At 41.6% G+C, this 27,886-nt stretch overlaps 1 protein-coding gene across 4 annotated transcripts in view; it reads right to left on the bottom strand.

Moving 5' to 3' along the window:
• Positions 1 to 27,886, bottom strand: part of KLHL29 (kelch like family member 29) — a 577,596-nt gene that overhangs the window by 134,526 nt on the left and 415,184 nt on the right. For all 4 annotated transcript variants that reach the window (XM_048499196.1, XM_048499205.1, XM_048499182.1 and 1 more), the window contains one exon: positions 16,265 to 16,403. In XM_048499196.1, the coding sequence (XP_048355153.1) occupies positions 16,265 to 16,403 (139 nt within the window). The remainder of the gene's footprint in view (positions 1 to 16,264; positions 16,404 to 27,886) is intronic.

The raw sequence follows: 27,886 nt of genomic DNA, 5'->3' as shown, positions 1-27,886 counted from the left end.
GAAGAAGAAGAAGAAGAAGAAGAAGAAGAAGAAGAAGAAGAAGAAGAAGAAGAAGAAGAAGAAGAAGGAAGAAGAAGAAGAAGAAGAGTTGGATTTATATCCTCCCTTTCTCTTCTGCAAGGAGATTCAAAGGGGCTTACAAACTCCTTTCCCTTCCCCACTCACAACAAACACCCTGTGAAGTAGGTGGGGCTGAGAGAGCTCTGAAGAACTGTGACTAGCCCAAGGTCACCCAGCTGGCGTGTGTTGGAGTGTGGAGGAACAGACCTGAGGATCTGTTGCTGGAGGATCCTAGATCTGGGCAATGATCCTACGATTAGTACTTAGAGGCAACATGAGTTAAGGCCTTAGCTTCTAGGCTGTTAGTTGATCCTCCAGGGCAATTATGTGGCCAGGGTATGAAGTAAGATGCTAGACTAGATGGATCATTTGTATTTTCCAGTCATTTCTTTGCTCTTGTATTTTCCAGTATATTCTTTACTCTAGCCCTAAAACCCTCTAAAGCTTTATACAAGCAATGCCAAGGGTTGGGGACTTTAAAAGTCTCTTACTCTTATATATCTAAAGAGTGGTGTAGTGGTTACGAGTGGTGGATCCCAATCTGGAAAACTAGGTTTGATTCTTTACTCCTGCACATAAACGGTGGACTCTAATCTGGTGAACTGGGTTTGATTCCCTGCTCTTCCACATGAAACATGCTGGGTGACCTTGGGCCAGTCACAGTTCTTTCTGAGCTCCACCTATCTCACAAAGTGTCTGTTGAAGGAAGAGGAATGGATGAAGTTTATAAACTACTTTGAGACCCCTTACCATTGAGAAAAGCTGGTCTCAATCTGTCTCTCTACAGATCTGAACCTTGGGTCCTCCTGATTTTATGTGTCTCCATCAGTTCATGAACGTTTTAGAAGCCAGAGGACTCTTAAATGCGAACAAGCTGACCAATTTTGTTCTTTGCCCTAAAAGTTTAAATAGCATGATGTCATTTATTGGCCTTGTAATCACTGCTCACATTATAAAGGTCAAACATTCCACGCTGTGGCAGGAAATCAATAATTTTCCCAACAACCCACGGGAAAAGAAAGTTTTGCTTCTAGAAGAATAAAGTGTAATAATAAACAATTTTAGTGTTCGTTTTTATCAGTCGGCCAATCTCAGAGACAGGCTGCAGTGAAAAATCTGGTGAAGTCTGATAGATAAGCTCATTAAAATTAGGAAGTAATTTAAAATGAGGCTTGGGATTTATCGGGGGTTGAAAAGCAATGAAGTTTGTTTAGGTCAGTGCTGAAACAAGCTAGGAGAGCTTTTTTAACAGCTTGATTTTTATAGAGCTGTTTCAGAACCGCAAAGCTCAAAGCCTATAGCGGGGTGACAGATAGACCTCTGACTTTCCTAGCAGTCTAGAGATAAGTGAAACAGCATTATATTTTTTTTTGCTCTGGGAGCGACAACTTTTTAAATAACTTTGGGCACAATTGATTTAACTAAAAACAAATGTACTCGGATAAGGCCTGTCCACTTAGTTTTGTGGCTGTTTTGATTTTGAGGGAGAATGGAGACAAAAATATGCATAAGCAGTTTCTAGCGCAAAGGAAGGGTCATTTGTAAACCTAATCTGTAAGGCAGAAAACTGGTTCTGCTTTTTCCTTTGTCCTCTTATCAACTAATTTGAAGATAAAAGAACACAGTGTTTCAGAGGAGAAGGGACAAACACATAGAGAAAGAAGATAACGATCTAATGAAGTGTGTTTGCAAATACTCCTAAATTCCTGGCATTAATGTATGTTTGAAACTGCTTTACAGTGCAATCCAAAAGGGGGGGGGACCACTCAGGAGGTGGCATAACCCTGGTGCCATGATAAATGCCACCTGCACTGGCATAAGGGGAACTTATGCTGGTATCGAGGAGCCCCATAGCAGTGCTACACCTGGAGGCTACGCTCATGCAGAAGGGGGAGTCCTCAGGGGCAACACCGGAATTAGTTGGTTTCCTGAGCCGTTTTGGCTTGGTTGGGAATGCCCTCGTTTAGTGGCATGAACTAACACCGGCAAAAACAGGGGAACATCCAGAGGTGGGATCCAGCAGGTTCTCACCAGTTCCCGTGAATGGGTTACTTTTCCATCTCCACACCCTCGCCTCCCCGAGAAGCACACTGCCTTTGAATGTGAAGGTTCCATATAGCAATTGCAACTAATAGTGTAACTCCCTGAACTGGGTTAATCCCTTTCAGGTACTGCAATTCATGGATTCTCAGCCTTTCGTACCTTTTATCTCACCAGTCTCTATCAAAGAACCTGTGTGTTTCACCATTGCTGTGTTCAGATTGGCGAGTTGGGGCATTTTCTATAATGTGATGATGATTTAGAAATGACCTGGTGCAAAAAAATTTTGGGGGGTCGTGGTGGAGTGGCTGCCCATGGGGGGGGGTGGGCATCCAACTCAGGTTTTGCCCAGGGCTCAGGTTTGCCTAGGTATGCCTCTGCCCCCTTTGCTGAGGGGGGGCTGGCGAGGGAACCTGTTACTAAAATTTTTGGATCCCACCATTGGGCACATCCCCTTGTGATGCACAGACCACTTTCATGGGGGAAGGGGGAGTGTCGATGTTAGATTGCTGGCTGCAGTGCAGCAAGTCTCTTCTGAGGCAGTGCAGCTGTGCATGGTGCACCATCCGCAGCTACAGTGCAACTATTCTCTCTGGATTCCACTGCCTGGGACCTAAAACAGACATGAAGCCAACTTTTAATAACTGATGGCTGTAGAACCCTCTTCTGTGTGGGTACAAAAGGTCAGCTTTCTCTCTGTTAGGCTCATGTGTACGCACATGTACACAGATTCAAACAACACTTCCGCACAAAAATACTGCATCAGAGACTCCTTTCTCTGAAACAGAATTATAGCTTTATATAACAAAGTCTCCTCAAGATCAAGGTCACATTTGAAATCTGATGGAAGCGGCTTTTATAAGGAGGTGTGGTCAATTCGTCAACTTATGGACAGGATATTCCACCACTGCTCCTAGCAGGAATTTCTAACAGGGATCCTTTGCCATTGTTCTGCTATATAGGGCCCATCAAACCTGCTCACTGTATTTATTTTGGCTGATTAAATGTCTGATTGTCTTTTGAAGGCTGGCCATATTCTTAGTCAGATTTGCATTACATATGGAAAAGCTACCTATACATATTTTCGACAGCTGTCTGCTATCTAGTTACATGAGTGGCATTAGCAAGTCAAAACAAACTCTTGGATGTTCAAAACGAAGCCATCTGCACAGCAGAATTGTGAATGACGTGAAATGTGTTATAGAAAAGCCCTGTAACTAAGAACAGCTTTCCAGCTTTGTTCTATGCTTCAAAAAGTACCTTACACCTGCAGAATATAGCAGGATAGTCACACAAGGGAACCTCAAAAATAGGACTTTTAAATAAAATCAGGGAATTAGCCTACACATTTCTCTGGCCAAGAGTTTAAAAAACAAAACAAAATGCTTGTTCAAGTCCAAGTTCAACTGCTAATTAAACAATGAGCTTTTGATTGTACATTTTAAAGCTCTTCCATTCCAAATTGTGGTCAATAAGAAGCTCCAATCAGACTCTGACATTTGTTGTTTATACCAATTTACACTGCATACACTATTGAACTACCTGGAACTAATTTAACTTTGTTTGACAATCTCAAGGTGGCCTACAAACTCTTTCCCCTTCTTCTCCCCACAACAAATACCTTGTGAGGTAGGTGGGGCTGAGAGACCTCTGAGCCCAAGGTCATCCAGCTCACCAGATAAGAGTCCACTGCTCACGTTGAGGAGTGGGGAATTAAAACTGGTTCTCCAGATTAGAGTCCACTGCTCTTTACTACTATACCAAGTTGGGTGTAGGTTGTTATTCAGACCTCAGCATTGCAAAGATACTTTCACAAAGAAAATGGGCACAAACGACAGAGCTCTCTATTCACCCATACAGTGGTGGTGGTGGTGGTGGTGGTGAAAAGTGATCAAATTACAGTTGACTTATGATGACACCATAGGGTTTTCAAGGCAAGAGAGAAAGAGAGGTAGTTTGCCATTGCCTGCCTCTGCATAGTGATCTTGGACGTCCTTGGTGGTTTCCCATCCAAGTACTAACCAGGGCCAATCATACCAAGCTTCTGAGAGCTGGCGAGATGGGGCTAGCCATGGACTATCCAAATCAGGGCTCACATAGCTTAGCCTATTATTATTTAATTAATTATTTAATTTTGTTTAATATCACAGCTGCCAGTTCTTTAGCTGGTAGTTGGTCTTTCATTACAATTTGAGCCGCATTCAGATGCCTAGGACATTGTAATGTATCAGCATAGCATTTGTGTCAATTAATCATTGTTAGGATTTACTTACATTAAAAGCCATAATAAAATCTCATACAATGTGACACAGTAAAACCACTACAAAACCAATCCTAAGACTGTAAAACAGTCTAGACTCTAAAACTCCCACCCCAACTACCCCCCAAAGTGGGAGGAGTGTACAAGATACCTTGCGCCCCCACCATCCCAGTAGGGTGAAATCAGCCAAACACCCTGGTGAAGAGGCCAGTCTTCACCAGGTACTGAAACTCCAAGAGAGTAGGCACCTGGAAGGCTTCTGGTAGAAGGGCATTCCACAGTGCAGGGGCCACTGTTGAAAAGGACCCGTGGGCTGACCCCCACCCCTCTTATCTCCAAAGTGGGTAGGACATTTATTATTCATTTAATGGCTATCGGTTTAACCTGAAATTTCATTTTTATTAAAAAAACATAAACTACAGCAATATTGCCAAATAAAGCTATCAAAATGACTAGTCCACAAACGTTTCTACCATTATCTGTGACACGTTAGCAGCCCAAAAGAAACCAAGTCTTCCTCAGTCTGCAAACATCTTCCCTGACTGGTTGCCCAAAGGTGATTTTAACTGGCCATAAGCAGTTAGACCATAGGTAATTAAGAAGCCTGGACTATGGATGCAGCCGGGTCATCCAGGCCAAAATTTTAGGACAGAAGCCATGGCAATGCTTTCAGCCATTCTGATTAAGAGCAAAATACATCTGACAGACAGTCTGAGCCATTTTGGTCCTAGGCCCAAAGCCAGCATCCAATTCTCTATTACAAGGCTTTCCCATCACCTCCAAGTCAAGGGCCTCTGTATAATCCTCCTTTAATCCTGTTGTTGCTGCTGTGTTCCATTAACAGACTACAGGCAGTATATAGCTTCTCAGGAGTCCCGGCTCCCGTGGTTCAAACCTACATTTGCTAATTCAAATTCCAAGCTCCTGCCCCAGCCGCAGAGTGAATCTGTGACATGCTGATCCATTTGGCTCCGCTTCCTGGCAAGACTGAAATATTTAAAGTATAAATATTTGCCTACTAAGAAGAAAAGAAAGAAAAGGAGGTGGTGTTTTTTTTTTGTATCTAGACAAAAAGAATAAATATAAGCCAATAAATTGGTCTCCTTCTCTAGAGGTATTACTTGGATTTGTCAGATACAGAAAATCCAAAACTGGGGGGAAGGGGGGGTTGCAGAATCAGAGGATTTTCTTGAGGAGATGAAACTCTATTTCTGCTTTTTCCATGCATGTTTGTCAATTTTGTTAAGAGCTGCAGTCCTCATGGTCTCAGTGTGTCTGTGTCTCTCTGTGTGAGTTCATGCTCTCATTAAAAGGAACCTGTTCAAGGATACCCAGTTTAGGCTAAGGGGGAAATCCTTATTTCTGAAGGAAGAAGAAGAGTTTGGATTTATACCCACCTTTCTCTCCTGTAAGGAGACTCAAGGTGGCTTACAAGCTCCTTTCCCTTCCTCTCCCCACAACAGACATCTTGTGAGATGAGAGTTCTGAAGAACTGTGGCTAGCCCAAGATCACCCAGCAGGGATATAGGATTGTGGAAACACATCTGGTTCATCACTCTGCCACTCAGGTGGGGAATCAAGCCTGCTTCTTCAGATTAGAATCCACCTGCTCTTAACCACTACTCCATGCTGGAGGTGGGAGTCATAACAGAACCAAATGACTCTTGAGCTGCCCACCCTTTGATTTCATCCTCCAAATTAATAGTTTTCATACCCCAATAGGGCTGTTTATAATGGGGTATAACAAGCAAAGACATAAGGTTCCATCTACAGCATATTCCCAGAATAGATCTACAGAAAATGGCATCCTGTCCCTATGAGTTTTATTTACAGTTCTTTATAATACTTTACAGCTCATGGGATATATACAAAGGAAGCCACGTCACATGCCAAGTGATGGATTTCTGCAGCACACAACATTATATGCAAAGCACATATAATTTAGTGAAGTAGCTTCAGCTGCAAAGCAAATCAGTCAAGTAAATGAGGGCCCTGCTACAGCAGCATCGTTGCAATATGAACGCCATAAGGCATGAATGTCCAATTATAATATCTATATTTTAAAATATGAACTATTATTACTCTTTTAGAATTATATTATGGGCAGTTTTCAAAACAAATGTTGGTTACTATTTGTATCTCTATATGCTTTGGGTTTTCTTTTCAAAAGCCTGGTAAAAAGCATGTTATAAAGGGCTACATACAGTAATAGCTTCATGAATTCGTCTCATAAATTCTAAACACCCAGGCACAAAATCCAATTATCTAGCCTTTTCTGTGCTGCGGATTTTCTTCCCCCTTCACCCAAGAAGTTGGACATATGGGATATCTTGTTTAACATAGATGGTGACACATTTGGCTGACGTTCGTGGCTGTTCAGCCCCACAGATTCTTGTTTCGCTGGAGCAAACTCACATATTCCATATTCTCACTTATAGTCGATGCCACATCAAAGATAATTAGATGACAAGACAGACTACGGGATGTGGCAAGAATTAAACCAGCAGAAACAATAGGAGCAACAATAGGATGTGGCAAGAATTAAACCAGCAGAAACAATATGACATCACTGACATCCCAGTGATGTCATATATAGAACATGATCTATTTATGCTATTTATTAAACGTTTGTTGGTTTGATGGTTTACTGTAAGTTTTGCTGTATATATAAAAATCATTATGTCCCCAATGGTTTACAGACTGTGATTTTCATAATCTTTAACCCTGTATGGATAGAATAGTTCCGCCCTCCAAAGAAGGGATGGTCCATCAAGTGACACCTGACTCCATAGATTTTCAAGGCAAGAGACATTTGGAGGTGGTTTGCCATTGCCCGCCTCCATGTGGGCTGAGAGAGTTCTGAAAGAACTGCGACTGGCCCAAGGTCACACAACAGACTTCATGTGGAGGAGTGGGGAATCGAACCCGGTTCTCCAGATTAGACTCTGCTGCACTTAACCACTGGCTCTTTTTTTTAAAAAAAAAATAGTAGTATGGAAATGAATCAGATAAACAAGCAAGAAATTGGTTATTCAAGTCTATTGGCATGAGCTTATTTTAATAAGGGAAGCATAATGCAATACCACCACAGCTGACATAACAGAAACACAGATCTGTTTCCCTGCTCAGTCTTGTGGGGAGGAAGTCAGTGTCAAGAGTCTGGCTTAAACAAGTAGCCAGAGAATGAGCCAGCTGTTTTCAGAAGACTGTGTTCCTTGACTTGCTGCCCTCCCTCTGAAGACTTAGGATCGAGTGAGCTCCCTGAAGGTCTGTTTCTGAAGGAACAAACAAACCAAGCCACCGTTGGCACAAACCAGCACAAAAGCGTTACCAGAAGCAGGCTTGCCTACTACGCTACACAACAGCCCAGTTGGCTGCAGATCCACATAAAAATTAAAATAGAAAAAAAAATGCTTCCTGGAGCCTAACGACTGCAGAAGACCAAATGCAAAATGCATCGGGAGGGAATGTTGTTTTCTTTCTAGGCACTGAACGGTTTCTTCTTCTTTATTCAGGCCTGATCTCCCTTAATCTCATTTACTGCGCTATCATAAAACAAGAGCCCAGTACACAGCTGGAGTTACACGATGCATTTCACTCTCAAATATGGCACAATGTATAGAAGGTATTCTCTTGCTCTAGATTTATGTAAATCTCCACACACTGGAGTACAGTTAGCTATTTATTCTGTTAACTGGCTCAAATTTTATAGGCTCTTTGTCGCGTGGATATATTGTCAAAGAGTGCTCTCCCCATCATTTGACAAGGATCGGCATGAACCACATTCAAATTGCTGTATGGATATTTTTTTTCTTTTTATAATGTAGAATCATAAAGTTGGAAGATGCCCCAAAGGCCACCAAGTCCAACCCCCCGCAATACAGGAACACATAATCAAAGCACTCCTGACAGAATTATATCCTACCCTTACAGGGATTTCCAAAAGTGCCCAAGGACCCTGGCTTGCTTAGCTTTCAGCAATGCTGCTACATCTGGTGCTCTCAGACCAGTCCTTGGTTCCTGTTGCTTGTATGTTTACCTTTTGCATTAGCGTAAACATAATTCACACTGGTAATGCGATGGGGGAACACAACGTACAACAAAACAGAATCAGATGGGGGGAAGCACAAACAAGTGGGAAGATACATCAAAATAAAGTCAAAACAGGATTAAAGAACAGGTGTGCAGCACTCAAAGAAACGGGGCCAATCTTTTAATGATGGGAAGCCATACTCCAACCACTAGAGCTTCTGATGTGACTCTAATTATGTTTACTGTGGGACAGGAGGAACACAGTTGGCCCCAGAAATAAAGAAACTAAGGACCAGTATGTTAGGATGAATGTTGGAGAACTACACAGTTCGAGCCAAGTCACGAAGCTCACGTGGGCAAATCATTCGCTTTCACAGGATACATACTCCTGGATTATTACAATTGCGAAAATAAACAGCAGCGTGATGTTGTGGCTAAGAGCAGGTGGATTCTAATCTGGAGAACCGGGTTTGATTCCCCACTCCTCCATCTGAGTGGCAGAGGCTTATCTGGTGAACCAGATGTGTTCCCTGCTGGGTGACCTTGGGCTAGTCACAGTTCTTCGGGACTCTCTCAGCCCCACCTACTTCACAAGGTGTCTGTTGTGGGGAGAGGAAGGGAAAGGAGCTTGTAGGCCATCTTGAGTCTCCTTACAGGAGAGGAAGGTTGGATATAAATCCAATCTCTTCTTCTCTTCTTCTACTTCTTCAACATTTTGTATGATGAAAAGTGCCACAGAAGTTATGAATAATAATTCCCTTCATTCAGTATAGTGGTTTTCCACAATTTAATGAAGGGGCTCCGTCAGCAGAATGTTATTTTTAAATAGGATATGTCTGCTGACATTCCACTTGTATAATAATGGCAATAGCACCTATGCCTCAGCAATGTATAACATCAAATGACCTACCTGAAGGTTTCCAGTCTAAAAGACAAACAACAAGGGTATGAAAAAAGACGAATGCAGAAAAGTGTTTTTTAAGCAGCTCTGGAACAAGGGACCCCATGAATGCTAGGAAGGAGAGAAAGTTCCATATAGGGGGAGACAGACAACATGAGAGAAACATATAAGCAGAGTGACAGAGCAGGAAACCCTTTGTTTAAAAATAGGTATACTCCATAAATGTCACCAAGAAGCCAGGAAAGAGACACAAGAGAGAAACAAGAGTAGAAAGGTAAGGGAACACAAGAAAAATAAAAAGGCAGATGCTTGAAGGGAACACATTGAAGACAAGGAAGTCAGAGGTCTAAGAAGAACAAAAGCAGTGTCTGTCCAAAATAAGGAATAGAAGATAAAACCTCAGAATGTAGAAAAGATTTAAAGAGACAGGGATGAGAACTTGAAGGATCAGAAAGATCTGCCCTAGCCTAGAACTGCCCTAGCCTAGATCTGTCCTAGCCTAGAACAGATCTGCCCTAGCCTAGAACAGAAATATGCTAACCCTCCTCAAATTATACTGTACATAACTGAACGGAGCAGAGAGGCACGTGAGGAAAGCCCTGACTGAGCCACTTATCAACTGAAACTATGGAACCTCTGATGATCTGAACTATCTTCAGGAATGCATATACCTTTTATGATATGACATTTTAAGTCATATCAGAAAGTAGCCTTTGATCATTTATACTGTCACTCAGCCTATTTGTTTCTTCTGTTATATGGAACTTCATCCTTCCCAGCATCCATAGGTTCCCTTGTCTGTATGGTGCAGCTTCTGTCCCCTATCCATTTGGAAGCAAGTGTCTCTCGCATTTAGGTAACTATTCTCCTTTGCCTATCAACCCACCCACCCCCTCCCCAAAGCAGCCAGAAGAGGCTGTGAAATGTAATTATTGCTAGGTTGCGCAAATGTAATTATTGCTAGGTTGCGCAAATCACCTGGTTGTTGACAGCAGTGGCGGCTCACACCTGTTTGGCCAAAGAAAATGCAAGAACAGTGACCAGTCTGTCATTTCTTAAGATAAAATTTGCAGTTGTATCAGAACAAAAAAAACCCAGTTCTACACCCATAGCTATAGTACTCAAGAAACAGATGTCTGGTTGACTTGTAGGGCATAGACTTTTCAGAATGGTCCTGTCTGTTTTGACTTGCCGTATTTGTCTGCTGAACAGGTTAAAGTGTTGCCTCTATTACTCAGGCGTCAATATTTGGCGTCAATCTGACAAATCTAGTAATTGCTGTTGGGGATGTCAACCAACTAAGAGGTTATTCTACTCAATTAGAAGCTTTGTTTTTAACTGACTGGATATCTAAAGCAACTAATTAAAATAATCATGACAGCATCTCAGCATAAGGTGCTGTGGTGAAGATATTAGATCAAGTATTTTCAGTGTCTAGGCAACAGAAAATGTTGTTGTTGTTGCTACTAAAGAGGCACCTCAGCCAAATAAATCCTCAAGATCATGAGATATATAAAGGTGTGTCCTGATTCAGCCATACTTTGCATATGCAGGGTCTCCGGCATGCCCACACATTTCCTGCAGGTATGGAAACTTCTCTAAGAGAAAGGTGGATTGCACTGGAGGAGGGTTTTCAATTTCTAAAAAAACCTGAATATTTGTATGGATCTAAGCTGGATGTAAAACCTATTAATGCTTTCAGTCCTACACTGTCAGCACATAGCAAGGGAGACCCAAGGGGAAAAAAGGGGGGGGGGGTTGGACTCCCACCTCATTTTATACAAATTAATGGGAATCTGTACTCTACAGAAAACATGTTTTCCAGGAGTCTCTGGCTGAGGCACATTATCAAACCTAACAGCCAGCTAGAATGTTAAGGTAGGATATATGCCACTGGTTGATAAAACAATGTACTGGTCCTTCCAAAGAGAGCCACCTGTAAGAGCATGGAAATATTTTCCATAATAATAATTCACTGACTTAGGTAGAAGAAAAGGCATCCAAAGCATTCTTTGCACCCCTTTCCTCTGGAGTTATAAGGAATAGCACACGATGTTCTTTCCATCAAGTCATCACATCGCTGCTTAGATTTTCTAAATGGTTTAACAGAGAACGTTCTGGATCCCAACTGATCAACACACAATATAATCTCTCTGCTCTTTTGTAATGGCAAAGGTTGTGTCACCAGGCGTGTCTATCTGCTCGCAACATTATGAATATTCTATCCGGCTTCATCTGAGAGTTAAAGGGAGCCCACTCATAATCTAAAATATTACTGATATGCAGCATGATAGAAACACCCAAGGCAGTGAATTTTCTTGCCTTTGCAGTTGTGGGTCTCTGTTGTCAGTGGGCTTTCAGTAGATAGGAAACTACAGAATCGGAGAATTTGAATTAGAGAGTTCGTTATTATTCCTGTCTTTGGCCGTTTCCGCACGGGCAGAATATGGCGGCCTGGGGACGGCAAAAACGCCGACCCAAGCCCTTCCACCTTCGTGCGGAAAGGGCCTTTGTTTTTCCTACATGCTACAACTCAGTCACAGATAAAGTGCTTTCACAGATAAAATGAATAAGACAAGGAATGTAGTACTCCCCCCCACAAAAAAAACCCCCATTTGGCCTCAAACTTACTTCTAATCTCCTTGCATATGTGGTTTATATGTACATTACTTTTTTAGTCAAATATTTACAGCCCACCAGAGCAAGTAAAACAGAATATAGTAAAACAACAGCAACAACTATCCTAAAAAAAATGTATTGAACCCAGGTAAACCCTAAACAGCCTGAACTGCCTCAGCTCCTCCAAACGCCCTCACAATACAGCTCTGCAAAACTTTCTAAAAATCAGCAATTGGGAACTTCCTTAAGATTGTTAGGAAGGCTATTCCTCTGACTGGGGCCACAGCCAAAAAGGCCCACAACAGGGCAGCGCTAATCACTCTAACACATGGCAGAGAGAAAAGACACAGACTGCAAACCCACAATTAGACCACAAGGTCAACAAAACTGCTGTGATCCCCCCACCCCCCACTCCGCAATCTGGTATTTCCCCACCACTGCCCAAGTCAACATCAAGTTTTTGCTGGCATTTCAGGGCCAGCTGCCAGTGTTTAGTGCCTCAACATTAGGGATTTTTCCATCCAGCTTACCAATGAAATACTATACTAGTACCTAAATATGAAGAGACTTGGAAATAGACATTCCATTACTATGAAATTGTAGACTCTTAAAGGACATGAGTTGGATGTGAGACTTGAATGAAGCTGCCAAATGCATAAGGAAAAGCCTTTGAGAGTTTCAGAAGAAAACAACACAAAACAAAAACTTAGGCATTTGGAGACCTCTCTGGACATGTTTCAGGTTCAGGTTATTTTCTAAGTCTGAATATTTCACAATTTGAAGGGCACTTTAGGATTCTGGGATACATTAGCTAAAGGTCTTGTATAAGAGCTGGCCGACATGATGCATTTTGGAGTTCTGTTTATAAAGTCATCTGATGCTCTCCACCACACACATCTTCCAACCAATCCATGTGGAATTGGTAGGAGGCAAACTAATAACCTGAGCACGTTGAAATAAATTCATGGGGGCCTGTTGGTATACCATTGACTATTCGGCTGTTCATATACCACTGAAAAACTGAAACTGTGCAAATTTGGATTGAAAAACAAGTCCCAAAACAGGTTGCACAAATTGAAGAAGAAGAAGAGGTTAGATTTATATCCCACTTTTCTCTCCTGTAAGAAGTCTCAAAATGGCTTACAAACTCCTTCCCTTCCTCTCCCCACAGCAGACACCTTGTGAGATAGATGGGGCTGAGAGAGTTCTGAGGGAACTGTGACTGGCCCAAGGTCACCCAGCAGGCTTCATGTGTAGGAGCAGAGAAACAAATCCAGTTCACCAGATTTGGAGGAGAGGGGAAATCTCAGATTAAAGTCCACTATTCTTAACCACTACACTACGCTGGCCGAAGATATAAAAACAAGATTCCTAATAATTCTAGAATTCTAGAAAATTCTTATCTTCTAATCCAGAGGTGTCGAACTTGCAGCCCTCCAGATGTTATGGACTACAGTTCCCATCATCCCCTGCCAGCATCATGCAAGTTTGACACCTATGTTCTAATCGTCTAAAATTCCCTCTTGCTCAAATTGAATAAGGTCTGAATCAGTCCTTCTCTGCATCTATTCAAGGCAAATAAAGTCTACATTCATGAATGACTGAGTCTAATGCCTCTCCAGCCTTGGTAAAACAATTCTTTTTCAGTACAAGGTTGCTGTAATAGCTGATCAGAATGAACATACTGACATTTCCAGAGGTAAACTGGTGGGTGGAAGTAAGTAGTGCTTAATTTTTCACACACACACCCTGCCCCAACACTAGCCATTTTGGTTTCTGTTCCCCAACCCTAGCTGGGCACCAAGATCAAAACCAAGCTTGACTGGTATCAATTTTGCCCTGAGCAAGAATATGGAGGGACGGTTTAAGTAGATTTTACCCCATCCACTGCTTCTCTTCAGAAACTATATCCTCCCCTGCACTGCCAGAAAGCATGGAATTGGGAACCTATGCTTGACGATAAAATGGACAGTTCTGTCCTAACAACTACAGTGCAAGTGGTTTTATCTGTTTATGGCTTCAGTTACTAGCTAACATACGTGCAACTTGCACACATGCAACTGATCAGAAAATCTTAGAAGTGAAATATGCTTATTTGTAGATAACTAGAACAAATTAAAAGTATCATTGCAACTGTATGTATTGACACATACATACAATTTAGGTTAAGGGGGTAGCTCAATGGCAGAGCATTGTTACATACAGAAGATCCCGTATTTAGTCCTTGGCATCACTCCTCAAACAATCTCAAATCGCAAGGGAAAAGTTCTGCCTGGCACCTTGGAGAGCTACCACTGCCCAAATCTTCCATATGGCTGATCCTGCTTTCTCTGATTATTGGTGTCATTGCATATTATAACTGGTGCCATTGTATAATTAACTTATCTAATAAAGTGCACTTTCGTAAGCACTGGACTAGGATTTGGTAGACCTAGATTCCAGTTCACACTTTGCCATGGAAGTTTATTGGTTGACCTTGGGCCAGTCAAATATGCTCAGCCTAACCTACCCTACTTGGCTGTCATGGAGACAAAATGGCAGAGAGAACAATGCAAGCCCTATTGGGGAGAAAAAGTGAGATATAAAAGAAGTGAATAAAATATTAATAAAATTCCCAGAGGCCTCTTCTCCTCTTCTACAGTTCTTAGCTTCTATGAGAATTTATGCAAACTACATTTAAAAACAGATGAACAAAGTCCTTAAATCCTACAAGTCCTATTTCTGTGGCAACATTCTAAAAGAAGACCAGTTAGATGTTAAAAAAGACCCCTGGTTATGACAGAAGCAATCTCCATATGACAACTAGCTGCAATAAATAATTGCCACCCCTGATTTCCTCCAGAAACAGACTGATCTGGTGATTTAACTAGCAAGTCGTCACAGCTAAACTCAATGACACTGCATGGCCAGTCAATTACTGGGTTTCTATAAATGGATCCTATGATTCGTTTTCCCTGTAGAATACATATCTCATCTCTGCAAGAGGCATATAATGTAACCTTAACTAGTAAGTGATAATGAGCAGACAGGAGAGCAGAAACAGAGAGCAGCTAAAATCCACTATCATTAGATTTATAGAGAAGGGAGAGACATGTTATCGGGCCAACTTTTTTTTTATGAATAATTGATAAGGCAGTCAGGGCAATTACATGACAGAAGCATCACATTGCCACAATTAGGAAAAAAACACCCCCAAGCTTTATGCAAGAAAGCGGAACACACTGAAAAGGAGATACCCGCAAACATGCCATCCTGGAATAAAATACAGCGGCTACTGTGTTAGTTGGCAACATTTAAATGCAGAATTTGAAAGCAAGCATAATGTCATGTAATCTCTCTTTAAAAAAAAAAAGCACAGTCCAGGTTCAGATTCTGGTCAGGAAAATACTGCAAGGCTAAAAAAAAAATCAGCATCTTCATTAATTTGCTGATGACTGAGAGAAATATGGAAATTATTCTTGCGGGTGTTCCCCACCCCCCCACCCCCATGTGGCTACACTAATACAACAACAACGAGAATTTCTATATGGGTAATATGAAGCATGGAAATTTTAAAAAATCTCCCATGTAATGGAAAATAAAAGATCGTCATGCAATGTTTGGAATCAACTGGCTAGAAACGGAGGGAGAAAAAAATGCAAAGATGGAAACACGATTCTTAGGAAATATAGACTGTATCTGACTCAAAACAAAACTTCTATCCAGTCAAGGGGAAAAAAAGATTCTAACAAACAAATAGAACACAGGGTTTCCTAAAACTTAACATTATCTCAGCTGCACAAGGCTGTTTAAAAACAGCCAAGTTCAATGTTTCCTTAAGAAAAGGCTCCACTGCTACTTGGTTTGATTTACCATTTGGCTTCCAATAGCTATATCTTTATCAGGTAGCCAAAACTGTAGAGATTTAAAGGTTGAACGTACGCTACATATCTCAGCTTTGGTAGCTTCCTGACATCTTTCAGTGACATACTTATTGGTTATCATAGCCTGAAAGAAGAGTTCATGGCATCCCTTGCTACAGCTATTTCTAATAACTTGTGTTTCGTGACCGGTGTCGTTTATGAGTGTAAACGCTTCATGATGGAAGATTATCCTGCAGCCAAAATCCATGTGCAAACTAGTGAGGATCAGAAATTGTACATGGTCAGGATTACGTGTCAACAAACGGAATCTGGGTTTGTACTTTTTTTAAAAAGAATATACATTCAGAGTAAGTGGAAAGAATGGCTACTGGCTCTGTGACAGGAGAGTCAAATCTTCATTAAACCTGAAAGAGAGGGGGAGGAAGAAAAAGCCACACAAATGCGCCCTACAAAAGAACAGACCAGATCACAGCTGGAAGGAAGGCAAACCTTTTAATCAGGTCCTTGAAATACAAGCTGCAGGAAGCTAGAACATTTTGGTGGACTTCAAACTCTTTGCCTTCAACAATAATTTTCAGGTCTGTAAACTCTTTCGCTCTGCGTTGCTGGTTCAACTCCTTCAACATTTCTGCAGAACAGAGAAGACAGACAGTGCCAGGATTCCCATTAAGAGGTTTTTTTAAAAAAAGGTTTTTTGTTTTTTTTAATTAAAAACAAGGAAAGTAGAGAAACAGGAAATGCTTGATATTCTTTTGTTGGTAAGACTGGCTCAATGTTGACAGTCAAAGAAACCACACACAAAATGCATACTAAATATACATTGATAAATACATATGCTTATAAGAACAAGAAACAGTAGGTCTGAATGTAACTAAAAATCCTACTTTTCAAAGAGGGGAAAAAATTTCTTCCATCAACAAAATTAGAAACAACAACAAAACCGTTAATGCAAAATATTGAAACGTTATTTTTTTTTTACTGTAATAGGATCAAAAGCAATTGCTTTACCACCTCCAAACACAAGTGACTTTTAAATATGCTGGGGTTAATACTGAATAAAACATGACATTTATGATGCAGCATGAACTTTACATGTTTCAAAGAAAAAAATGCAAAGCTTGCAAAAATGCTTATCTTAGGTGCTCAACAGAAGGTCTTGAGGTAAATGATTAGCCAAATACAATAATATTAAACTAGAAGAAAGATTATTGGAAAAGCAGGCCTACTAATAATGATGATCGGAAACATTTTCAAAGAAGCACACCCACTTTCAAATATATTAAAGTGTTGGTTAAAACACAGACAACTTATATCAATATAAACATTCGTTTTCCCTCTTTGTCAAGTTTCGAATTTTATAAAGCAGACTCAAGTTTCCAGAATTCACTGAATGGTAGCAATTTATTTTCAACACTTGACAATACAAAATCATCACAAAGAGTATTTCTGTCTTGGAGGAACACACTTACCATGAATCCTGGTTCTTACCTCCTTTACACTCAAGAGAATAGGACCGTACCATGGTACAAATCCTTACATATGAATATAGAAATGGTAAGCAACTCCATGGTGAATGACCTTCTAAACTAAAGGACCAGAATTGCTAGAAAGGCAGATACAATGTACAAGTCTGATCGTGAAATGTCATTTAAAATAGTGGTGGAAGTGTGACCATTTCAGCGTTGTCTACCATTCTGCATTTGCAATAGGTCAAGAGTGTCCTTTTCCTCATAGCCCATTTTTATGCATAGATCCATTCTCCTGAAGATCTTTTAAGCGCAATATTTTCCTTTCGATTTCATTTTTACTGTTGCAGCAGATCTAAAGGTGGCTTTAACGTGTTGCTATCATTTGCATGTTAATGGAAAAACAAATTGGGCCAAAATATTAATGCTTTGTTCCTAACCATTGTTACCATACCGCCCTGGCATAGTTGGGGTGGGTGGGGTGTTTCACAGGTACCCCTGCCCACTTGCCAGCCTAAAAGGTGATGCTGGCGTCACAGAGATGGGGAGCCCATTCTCTGGCAATAGCCAGGTTTACCTACAACAATTGTTTTCCGTTTCTCGTGCTCTCAGCCTACTTGCTATATCAGCACATATTTAGCTGAACAGCCAAGGAAGGATGTGTTCTCAACATGATACAGTTGCCCTGCCAAATGAATACTCATTTCCAATTACAAGAAGACTCCTGATGTCATTGCCTCACCTGATTATCTTAACCCAGATACTCTCTTCTGCAACTAACTTCTTTTGACCACCTTACAGTGCACCCCATTGTTTCTCAAACAATCCACCCGGATACCTCCCAGAGGTTGTTGTGACATTCCCCAAGGGTTGTCCTGACACCCCCCAGAGGTGGTCCTTCCCCCTATAAATATCCTACCCCCCAAGAAACCATTTGTCCAGTGCCATTGACACCTTTCCATGTTTGTTGCTGTGCCCCATGCGTTGCACCCCCCTGGAAACAGACACTGGTTGTTTGGTTCTGAGCCCTGGATCTTCTTCACTTCATGATCAGGTCGTATTACCCATACACCCATACCCTTTTTCTATTTCAAATCTATTTTCCAACCTATCTATATCCTAGGAACTCTGTGTGTGCATGTTTGCTGAATTGAATCAAATGCTTGTGAACCCCTTAGCCCTACAATGAAGATTGTCAAATTTGCATTATGTTCCTCTCTGTGGATTTTCTTCTGAGAGCTGATCTTCGTATACACTGGTACTAAAGATTCCTTACCTGAGCCTCTTGTAACATTAATAAGCAGTCTGCTCTAAGCTAATATTCCCCACATTATTGAGAGGCTGTGTCTCCACCTTAGCTAACACCATGACCGCTCCCAAAAACGTTCACTTGGGGATAAAACAAGCAGGAATAAAATTGACAGCAATTCAAAAACGACAGCAAAAACTTGCAGATGTTGAATATGTACATTGATGTCCAAGCCAAGACAACATGAACAACAAATATATATATTTTTTCCAGGCCTCATCTCCAAATGTCACCTGGCACATTGATAGCTAATTGAATGGAAGCACAATGGAGTCTGAAAGGCTAATTATTTTGTACTGAAATGGGTCACTGTTCTCTGGAGAGAAGGCAGATCATTAGAGATGGTACAGAAATAACAGCAAGCCAATGTCAGATCTATATTAGAGCCAAATAAACTACTCCACCCTATGGGTGCCATCTCAGGAGCTATTTTTAAAGCGTTCATTTCGGTTAAAATGCAGCAACATGCCTCAAAGACACACAAATTTTCCACAGGGTCAGGCGGGTCATTTTCATTCGGAGAAGTTTGAGACCTTTAAATTTGGATTGGGGGGGGGATCCTTTATTCGCCTAAAATCTGACTGGAAATCCCCACTGTGAACAACCCAATCAGTAATGTGACCCACTGCTTAACTACACTGTGAGACTGAAGTCTTTGTAGATCAGACGTTAGTTTAACAGGACCGATATAAAGTCTGAGTTTCCTAATGGTTTGCTCGGCAACAAGTATACATTGCATGTGTTCCACCACAAACGGTGACATCAACTTTCCATTTTGTTTTGCCTCACCTCCATTTTGATGCGATTAGCTCTTTTCTGCCAGCTACATAAGACCGACAAAATGAGGTTGGAGGTAGTTACAATATAAAGGATGGGAGCCAACAGACAAGGAGTATGACTATGTGAAAGGACATACATGCACATGAAGCACATGAATAAGACCATCACTCATAGTGGTAGCATTTCTTTAGGGCAGTGGTGGCGAACCTTTGGCACCCCAGATGTTATGGACTACAATTCCCATCAGCCCCTGCCAGCATGGCCAATTGGCAGGGGCTGATGGGAATTGTAGTCCATAACATCTGGAGTGCCAAAGGTTCGCCATCACGGCTTTAGGGTTTTGGACAGAGGTTTTACATATCACCTATTGCCTGATTTTTTTAACTGAAGATGCTGGGAATTGAACCCGGGACTTTCTACAGGCAGATCAGATGCTCTACCACGGAGCCATGGCCCCTAACACCTGTGAAGACACTGCCATGAAGCGAAAGCTGCCTCAGAGATAAACAAGTATCTCCCCTTGCCTAGCTCCAAAACCATTAAACAGGGGACCTCAGTGATTAATCACTCTGTTAATTAATGTAGACATAAACTATTCTTCTGCATTAACACTCATGCCAGAAAAATTCTAGGCACCCAACAGCATCCTCAATAGCATCTCAAGGAAAATACTGTAATTATGATGTTTTACGGTGTAGAATTAATTGTTGTGAGCTGCTCTGAGCCTGTCTTGATGGGGGAGGGCAGGATATAAAACTAATAAACAAACTTCAAAGTTTTTCTATTCACACTGACCCAATACTAGCCAATTAAAATCTCCTTCAAAATTCCCCCTTCACAGAGATAACTAACACAGTCCTTCTACACACTGAAGTTTCCCCATCTGTCCTTATTAGGAAATATTGGCCGTTTCTACACAGCACAATTATACCAGGTTACAATCGGTATCTTACAATCTGGGTCTATTGTGTCCCGGTTTCTCCCTTGGCCTGGCTGCCTGTTTCTGTGAAGGAACTGAATGAAGACCGGGAGGAAATACTCCAGCTTGTTTTGCACGAGCCTGGATTTCTTGTACAGTGGAACCTTGGTAATCGTAGCCTTCGGTTTTCGTCCGTTTCAGTTTTCACTGGTCGCCCCCAGCCATTTTTTTGCCTCGGTTTTTGCGGGGTGCCTCTGTTTTCGGCTATGTCGTTTGCGTAAATTTATGCTTTTTGCGTAAATTTGCCAGGCCATTTGCGTAAATTTAAACTGTTTGTGTAAATTTGCTACTCAGTTCGCGTAGCGCATGCGCAAACGGCGTAGCTTCGGTTTTTGCCCGTTTCAGTTTTCGCCAAGTGTTGCTGGATTACTGGCGAAAACCGAGGTTCCACTGTATTTATACCGCAAGCGAATCCGTGCATGTGCAAACATCCCCGGTGTCCTGTCTGGATGTTGTTTTTGAGCAGCAGTGGGGAGGGGGGGGGAGAAAGCCCCCCTTCCAGTTCTGGATAGGGCCAGGCACAGGCTTCAACATGGCAAGCGGCGGCAAAAAACAATGGGGAACATCTTCACATCACATTCCCACCCACATTCTCATATTTTTGTGGAAAATGAGAGACTCCCCGCCCCCGTGATATATCCACTAACATTCAGCCCAAAGTGATCATTTCCCTAGCTATGTGCTCCAAGCAACAGTACATGTACAGAAAAGAAAACGGGGACATTTTGGGACTCCACTCCAATTCTCATATTGTGGTGTCCCTTATCTCATAGGGAATGGGAGAAACACATACGCAACCCTCAGCTCTCTGGAGGAATGGCAGGGCCAATATACAATAGACTAGGAAAAAGTGCTGGGTGGGGAAGTCTACCTTAAAATAAAAATGATAGATAGTTCAACTAGCAGAATAAAGAGCAGGTGACTATGGTCAGCATGCCTTCTCGGGGCAAAAATACAGACCCAAATGAAAAAAATATAAAAATCAATAATGTCTTATGTCTACCACTTCTTATTTCTGCACTCATACATCCAACAAAGGAGAAAGAAATGATTCAGTCGCTATGTCATGACCAGCTGTGGATGAGGCAGGATTTCATGCTTGGTGGTAAAAACAGGTTTCCTAAACTGTCGTCAAGGTGCAAAGCAGTGGCAGCGGAGAATCATCTGCAGGGAAGAAGCAGTTGGAGGGGATTTAACCTGTCTCTGCCGACCTGCCCCTTTTCCTTGCAGCTCCTTTCCTCATCCTGATATTCAAGAATCATGGAGCTGGGAACATGTTTGTAAGTGAACAATCCTTTTTGTCACTATTTTTCAACATGGGGACAGCATGCTGCTCATGATCCTTCTGTTGCATACAATCACACTGATTTGAAAGCGGTGAAATATATTTTCAACCTTGATGCATGCATACCAAAGCCAGAGTTCTGGTATGCATGTCCTGAAGCTCAAGATGAATGTCCAGAAACTCAAGAAAATGTAGATCTTTTCACACAAACTGGGGATTGGGGGCATCAGAAGGATCTCATGTAACATGTTCTCCTCGTACATGTGGCTACCCATGATGACTGAAAAGGGCTCACATGTAAAGTCCATTGTTAGTCAAAGGACAGGTTCACTTGTCTGGAACACATCCATAAAATAAGTCACTTAAATGAAGCAATATCTAATGGGAAGCCTTTTCCAATGAGAAGTTGTGAGAACAGCAGTCTTGTTTTTCAGCCCCCCCTCCCCCCCCTCAAATGACTGAAGGGAAGTGACATCTGCATCTTTGGAGACACTGAGTAACGTTCTTCAGTGATGGCATCCCTGAGGTTTCTTCAACTGGAGCCATCTCAAATATCTGAACCCAACACAATTCAATAGTGCTTCAAACACAGCAGGGACAACATTTTAAAGTTGTTTTTTCAAAAACACCAGATATTTCAGCATACTGGCAGCTTCCCACCCACCCCCATTTGCGGTAATGGTAATTAGCATTAATGCTGAAAGGAGACATTTGCTTAACAAGACCACCACAGGATCTGTTACATAACGGGCCTGTGTAATAGATCAGCCAAAGAATCCTACTGGGTATGACTACAGGAAGCTGTTACATGAAATTACCAGGAAAAGCAGACAACCTAGTTCGTTCTTGCAAAAGGTAACTAATAGCTTTATGTCTGTGAAAGAGTCTGTCTCAGACAATAACTCCATCACTTTTGCCTGAAACAGGAATAAAAGACTAATGGAAGGAGGAAAAATGTAATATCTGATCTAAAAAGCAGCAGATGAGCCTGCATCCTAAGGCAAGGGGACAATTGATCAGTGGCAGTTTGTCTCAGAATTCACACATTTATTCAGGTTTATATAAACATTTCTGTTACATATTATTAGAGGTCCTCAACCATCTGACACAGCATGGCGGGAGAAGTAACAAAATGGCTGCCACAAAATGGCTGCTGTGGGAGGAGGAGCCAGCCACAAAATAATTGTCACAGTTTAAATTCATTAATGCAGAATGCATCCTTGTGCTGTAGCGGCAGCTACTGCCAAAGCAACAATTTTACAAAATCAGCATTGCCAATCAAATCTCCAATAGTCAATCAGAAACCTCCCTGGGCAAAACCCCTACCTGGACTTAGTGCGCATGAAACTTGTTATTATAAAATAGTCCTATTCACATAGTTGCGCTTCACAATGAACTTGTATTTCTCTCTCTGCTAAATGCTGTACAGGACTCCTTATTGTTCAACAAATGATGTCAGTTCCAAAATGGGACCTGACCTTTCACTTATGAAATCAGAGTTTCTTGACATTATCCAAATCCAGCAGTGCTGAATCACAGTTAATTTCTCTAAGACAAATATTACGTCTTCAACCCTGTAAATTACTATTTTTCATTTTTTTTTTCAGATTTCCTCTAAAATAAAACAGCTATCCAGGTAACACTAGTTGTGTGCGAGCAGTCACTATAAATGATTTATTACTTACACCATGTTTTTTAGAACTCAATATAAGCCAGGGCTGCTACTGGTGAGGGACAGGAGGTGGCAGCCCACAGAGGGCCTTCTCAGTTGTAGCACCAAATCTCTGGAAATCTCGCCCTGGGGAGCCTAATCTGTCCCCAGGGAGAGCCTCATCTGTTGCTATCTTGTGCCAGTGGGAAGAAAAAGAGTTGGATTTATATCCCCCTTTCTCTCCTGTAAGGAGACTCAAAGAGGCTTACAAACTCCTTTCCCCTCCCCCCCTCACAACAAACACCCTGCGAGGTAGATGGGGCTGAGAGAGCTCCAAAGAACTGTGACTAGTCCAAGGTCACCCAGCTGGCATGTGCTGGAGTGCACAAGCTAATCTAGTTCACCAGATAAGTCTGCATAGCTCAAGTGGCAGAGGAATCAAACCCAGTTCTCCAGATTAGAGTGCACCTGCTCTTAACCACTACACCACGCTGAATCTCTTTGTTTCATCAAAAGTTTCCTCAAAGTTTCCTCCTTCCTGTTCTGTGTTTTAATTGGGGTTTTTTTGTATGTTTTGCGTTTTAGCTTTGGTTTTAATGGTGCTTTTGTTTGATTTTAATGGCTTTAAGATTCGCTTTTATGACGGATTTTTTAATTTGATAGTTGCCTTAATTGTCCTGATTAGGGTAGAAAAACAGGATATAATTTTTTCGAAATTATGTAAATAAAATGTAACATGCTGAATTTTCTTAAAATTTGATTTACATTGAAAACTTGAATGGTCAAATTCGTATAAATGTAGTGCATGTTGAAACTTAGCCTTCATGATATCCAACTAAAAAGTATGGTGCCTGAAATGACCTAGAATTCTTAGATATGTATGTGATTTATCAAGTGTATTTCCCTGGCACATTTTCCTAAGCAATATCCACACTTAATGCAACTTCATCTGAGAGGCCCAGAGGACATCCATTGTAAAGCCAAAAATATAGTGGGAAAGAAAGTAATATTCCTCAAGGTTACTTTGGAAGGGGTTATATGGAACACATGCAATCATTTCTGTTTATTAAAAGTTTTGAGAAATTAAGGATTATTGTTGTTATTGAAATTTCATTTGAGATGCTGAGGACAAAGGGGGAAAAATGCCACCATATAGTTTTAACTACTCAAACATCGTCCAGTTTTAAACAAAAATCTAATTCTGATTGTCGTACTTGCTAGCAGACAGGTCGGGAAAATCTAAGAGATGCTTAGGGGAAAATTAAAATATTTATTACAGGATGATCTGGGTGGAATTCAAATGTATCCTAATTGCTTTTAGCAGAAAACTAGCAGATAGTTTTTAGACCCTTTTGATCTTTTCATGTAGCATAAGGCATTACATTAAATGCTCCGGAGTTCTGAAATCTTTGAACAGTCAGCACCCCATGTGAAAAAGTAATCCACAGGGTTTTCCTCCCCAAATGCTGATCCAACGAGGTGAAACAGAACACAAACACATGGTTTCTGAAGTGTTCGAACAGCAGAAGTCAGCAATGCCTTCCCCTTCAGTAATAACAGTAAGAAGGACTAAAAAATATATATCATGGATAATGTGGGAAAGGACTTAGCAGAAGGTAATGAAATACTACTTGCACAGCCTACAACCATCTTTGGCCGAGTTAGTCTTAAAAGCTCACCTTATCTTTTTAATGGAAAGAAGTGCAAAGGGAACAGGTTAATGGAAGCGGTCTCTCTTGCGTCTCCCTTCCTCCATTAGTGTCCCCACCCCTCCCTGTGTGAATGAAATACAGAGGACCCTTCTTGGGAAGAGAGTAATACAGGGCAGAGGGCAGCAGCCCAGGAGAACATCAGCAGAAATAAATCTCCTTTCCGCTTGCACACGCTCTTCTGCGAGTGGAACGATGGCTCGTGCAAGTGTGCGAGTGTGCGGCATTTCTGCCAATCGCCTCTTCTTGCTGTGATCCTCTGCCAAAGACCATTCTGTTCCCAAAGTTTCGCTGATGCCCAGGAACAGCAAGGCGGGGATGACACTGCCAGCACCTAGCAGACCACCACTCCGCGAACTCACAATCTTCACAGCCTTAGATCTAACCGTCTTACACGGGCACTTTGTATGATTAATTAGGCTGCTGGAGCTGTTAGGGAGAAGATGAAAGAAATCTAGCCAGGGAAGTCTTCTGGAACATTCAAGAGTCAGCTTTCTCTAGGGTTCCTGGAGATTTGCACATTGCTACATCCAAACTATGTGTCAGATATACACATGTTGGTTCCATCTGTGTTGAATGCTGGTAAGGTAGATGTATAGAGGAATGTTGCACAGAAACAGCATGGTGATTCCAAACCTCCAGGAAAACGGGAGCATGCTTAGGGATAGAACCAGTGGTGGGATTCAGCAGGTTTGCAACACTTTGGCAGAACCGGTTGTTAAAATGGTGCCTGTAAACAACCAGTTGTTAAATTATTTGAATCCCAACACCGGAACTGGTTGTTAAATTATTTGAATCCCACCACTGGATAGAACTCCATAATCCATGGGATGGGCATTGTAAAGACCTTCTCCAAGTCCCAACCAGCAAAACTGCAGTTACAGCTTGGCTCCTGGAAGAAGAACCCACACAAGGACCTCAGGTCTGGGGTTTATTTAATGTATTTATAAACTTTTGCAAACATTCATCTCTTAGATGTTGTTGTCCATACAAGAAAATCCAGGAGGCAGTTCAGCCCGGCAACTAGTGAGAGATTGGGAGGGGGGGGGCACATGGAGATGTGGCCATCAATGATGGCAAGATGTCACTTCTAGAAAAAATCCAGAAGTGGTATCATGCCACTCTAGGAATTGCCAGAAACTATGTTAAACTATAGAGTTTTTGGTGATTCCTAGAAAGGTCTGAGATCATGTCCAGGGTTTTTCTGGAAATTACATCACAACATAGGCTGAATGGCCATTTTTTTAAAAAAGTTCTCCTTTTGCCACTCAGAGAAGGAAACAAAATGTGGGGGATTCCTTACCCCTGCTGGGGGACTAGAAACCCTCACCCACAGCCATATAGTCATATTTATAACTTCTGAGCCAAGGGATTCCCACTTTACTAATGGACAATTTGCAACCCTAGATTATACTTTCTGCATTTAGCATGACACCCATAAAAATAAGCTTATCCTGAAAAATGCATCCACCGGCTTAAATCCACCAGAAAGGAGTCTTTTGGGTTGCACCAAGAGCTGCTCGTGGCAGATCCAAGTCAATGATTCAAGATGTTTGGGCATCTTTATCACTGTACAATTTTATTAGCAACTCAAGAATCTTTGGGTATTTTTCAGCTTTACTGTTCTAGCCCCATCATGGTTTCCACGAAGCCATTTCACAATGTAATGTATAACAAGTCTAAATTTAAGGTCTGTTTCACATCCCGTTGCAGACCACCACTGGCATTTCTTCAGAGCTACCTGCCTTGCAGCTTTACAAAACCTCTGAAATATCTGACTTCCTGCAAGCTAAATCATATATAGAAATCTCTTTCATAACAGCTGTCATTATGCACCCAGCTGAAACTCATGTGTATAGACGCAGATATAAGCACTTTTTCTTAATACGTACAACTCAGTGGACACCAAAGAAAATGGCAATTCTTTTCACAAAGTACATTGGGATTTTAAAATGTCTGCATGGAAAACAGAAAAGAGGCAATTTCCAGTTCAAACAACTATTCACAGGATGGCTTTTTAATTCTTCAAGCCATTCAAACAGCACGAGCCTCCTGAAGTGTCGCTTCCAAGCCAACTTAGACATATGTTTTATGCACTTCTCAGACAATGTAATTCATGTGTTCGCTTATTTATACTTGTAGTTTATGATTTTGTGCCTCCGCTATTCAGGAGCTCCCCTCCCCCAGTCTGATAAATTCAAAACAGAGCTATTCATACAAATACAACCTCAAGATTTTACTGCCGCAATGCAAAACTGGAAGCAGGGAGATGTCAAAACACCTGCGTCAAACTTCAGACTGTAAAACTCAGGCAAGGTTAGGGATGAGTATCACAAAGAGCTGTCCTTAAAAACTGATGTGAAACACTTTAGCACGTGTATTAGATTTCCCAGCCAGGTTAATTACTGAAACAATGGTACAGATTGGCCCACAGAGCCTACCAAAATGCAGGACTGCCTCTCCCACTAGGCTCTTCTGCAACAGTTTTCCCCATTTGAGCAAAGCCTTCTAAAAGTGCCAACCTGCAAACGGGGAAGATAGGAAGCTACCCATTCATGCACATTTCCAGTGGTGAATCCCAGCTTGTGGAATGATCTGCTTGAGATCAGGAAGTCCCCCATGCTTCTATCAAGGGATGCCACCCTCAAGATGGGACCTGGATATTGCCTCCAAATCACCAATTGGCCATGCTGGCAGGGGCTGATGGGAATTGTAGTCCATAACATCCGGAGTGCCAAAGGTTCGCCACCACTGCCCTAGAGAAAATGGATACCGTGGCATAATACCTTACTATGGCATAGCACCCTACTGAGATCCCTGTCCTCCGCAGGCTACGTCCCGAAATATCCAGGAAGGACCTATCAATCCAACTTTTATCATTATGCAGAATGTGGAAAACAGTGATGATCAAAAGGGCATTAAAAAGGGATTA

This window comes from Sphaerodactylus townsendi, linkage group LG01 (assembly GCF_021028975.2).
Source record: "Sphaerodactylus townsendi isolate TG3544 linkage group LG01, MPM_Stown_v2.3, whole genome shotgun sequence".
Classification (NCBI taxonomy): domain Eukaryota; kingdom Metazoa; phylum Chordata; class Lepidosauria; order Squamata; family Sphaerodactylidae; genus Sphaerodactylus; species Sphaerodactylus townsendi.
The sequence above is the reverse complement of the archived record's forward strand: the minus strand, read 5'-3'. Positions and strand labels throughout refer to the sequence as shown.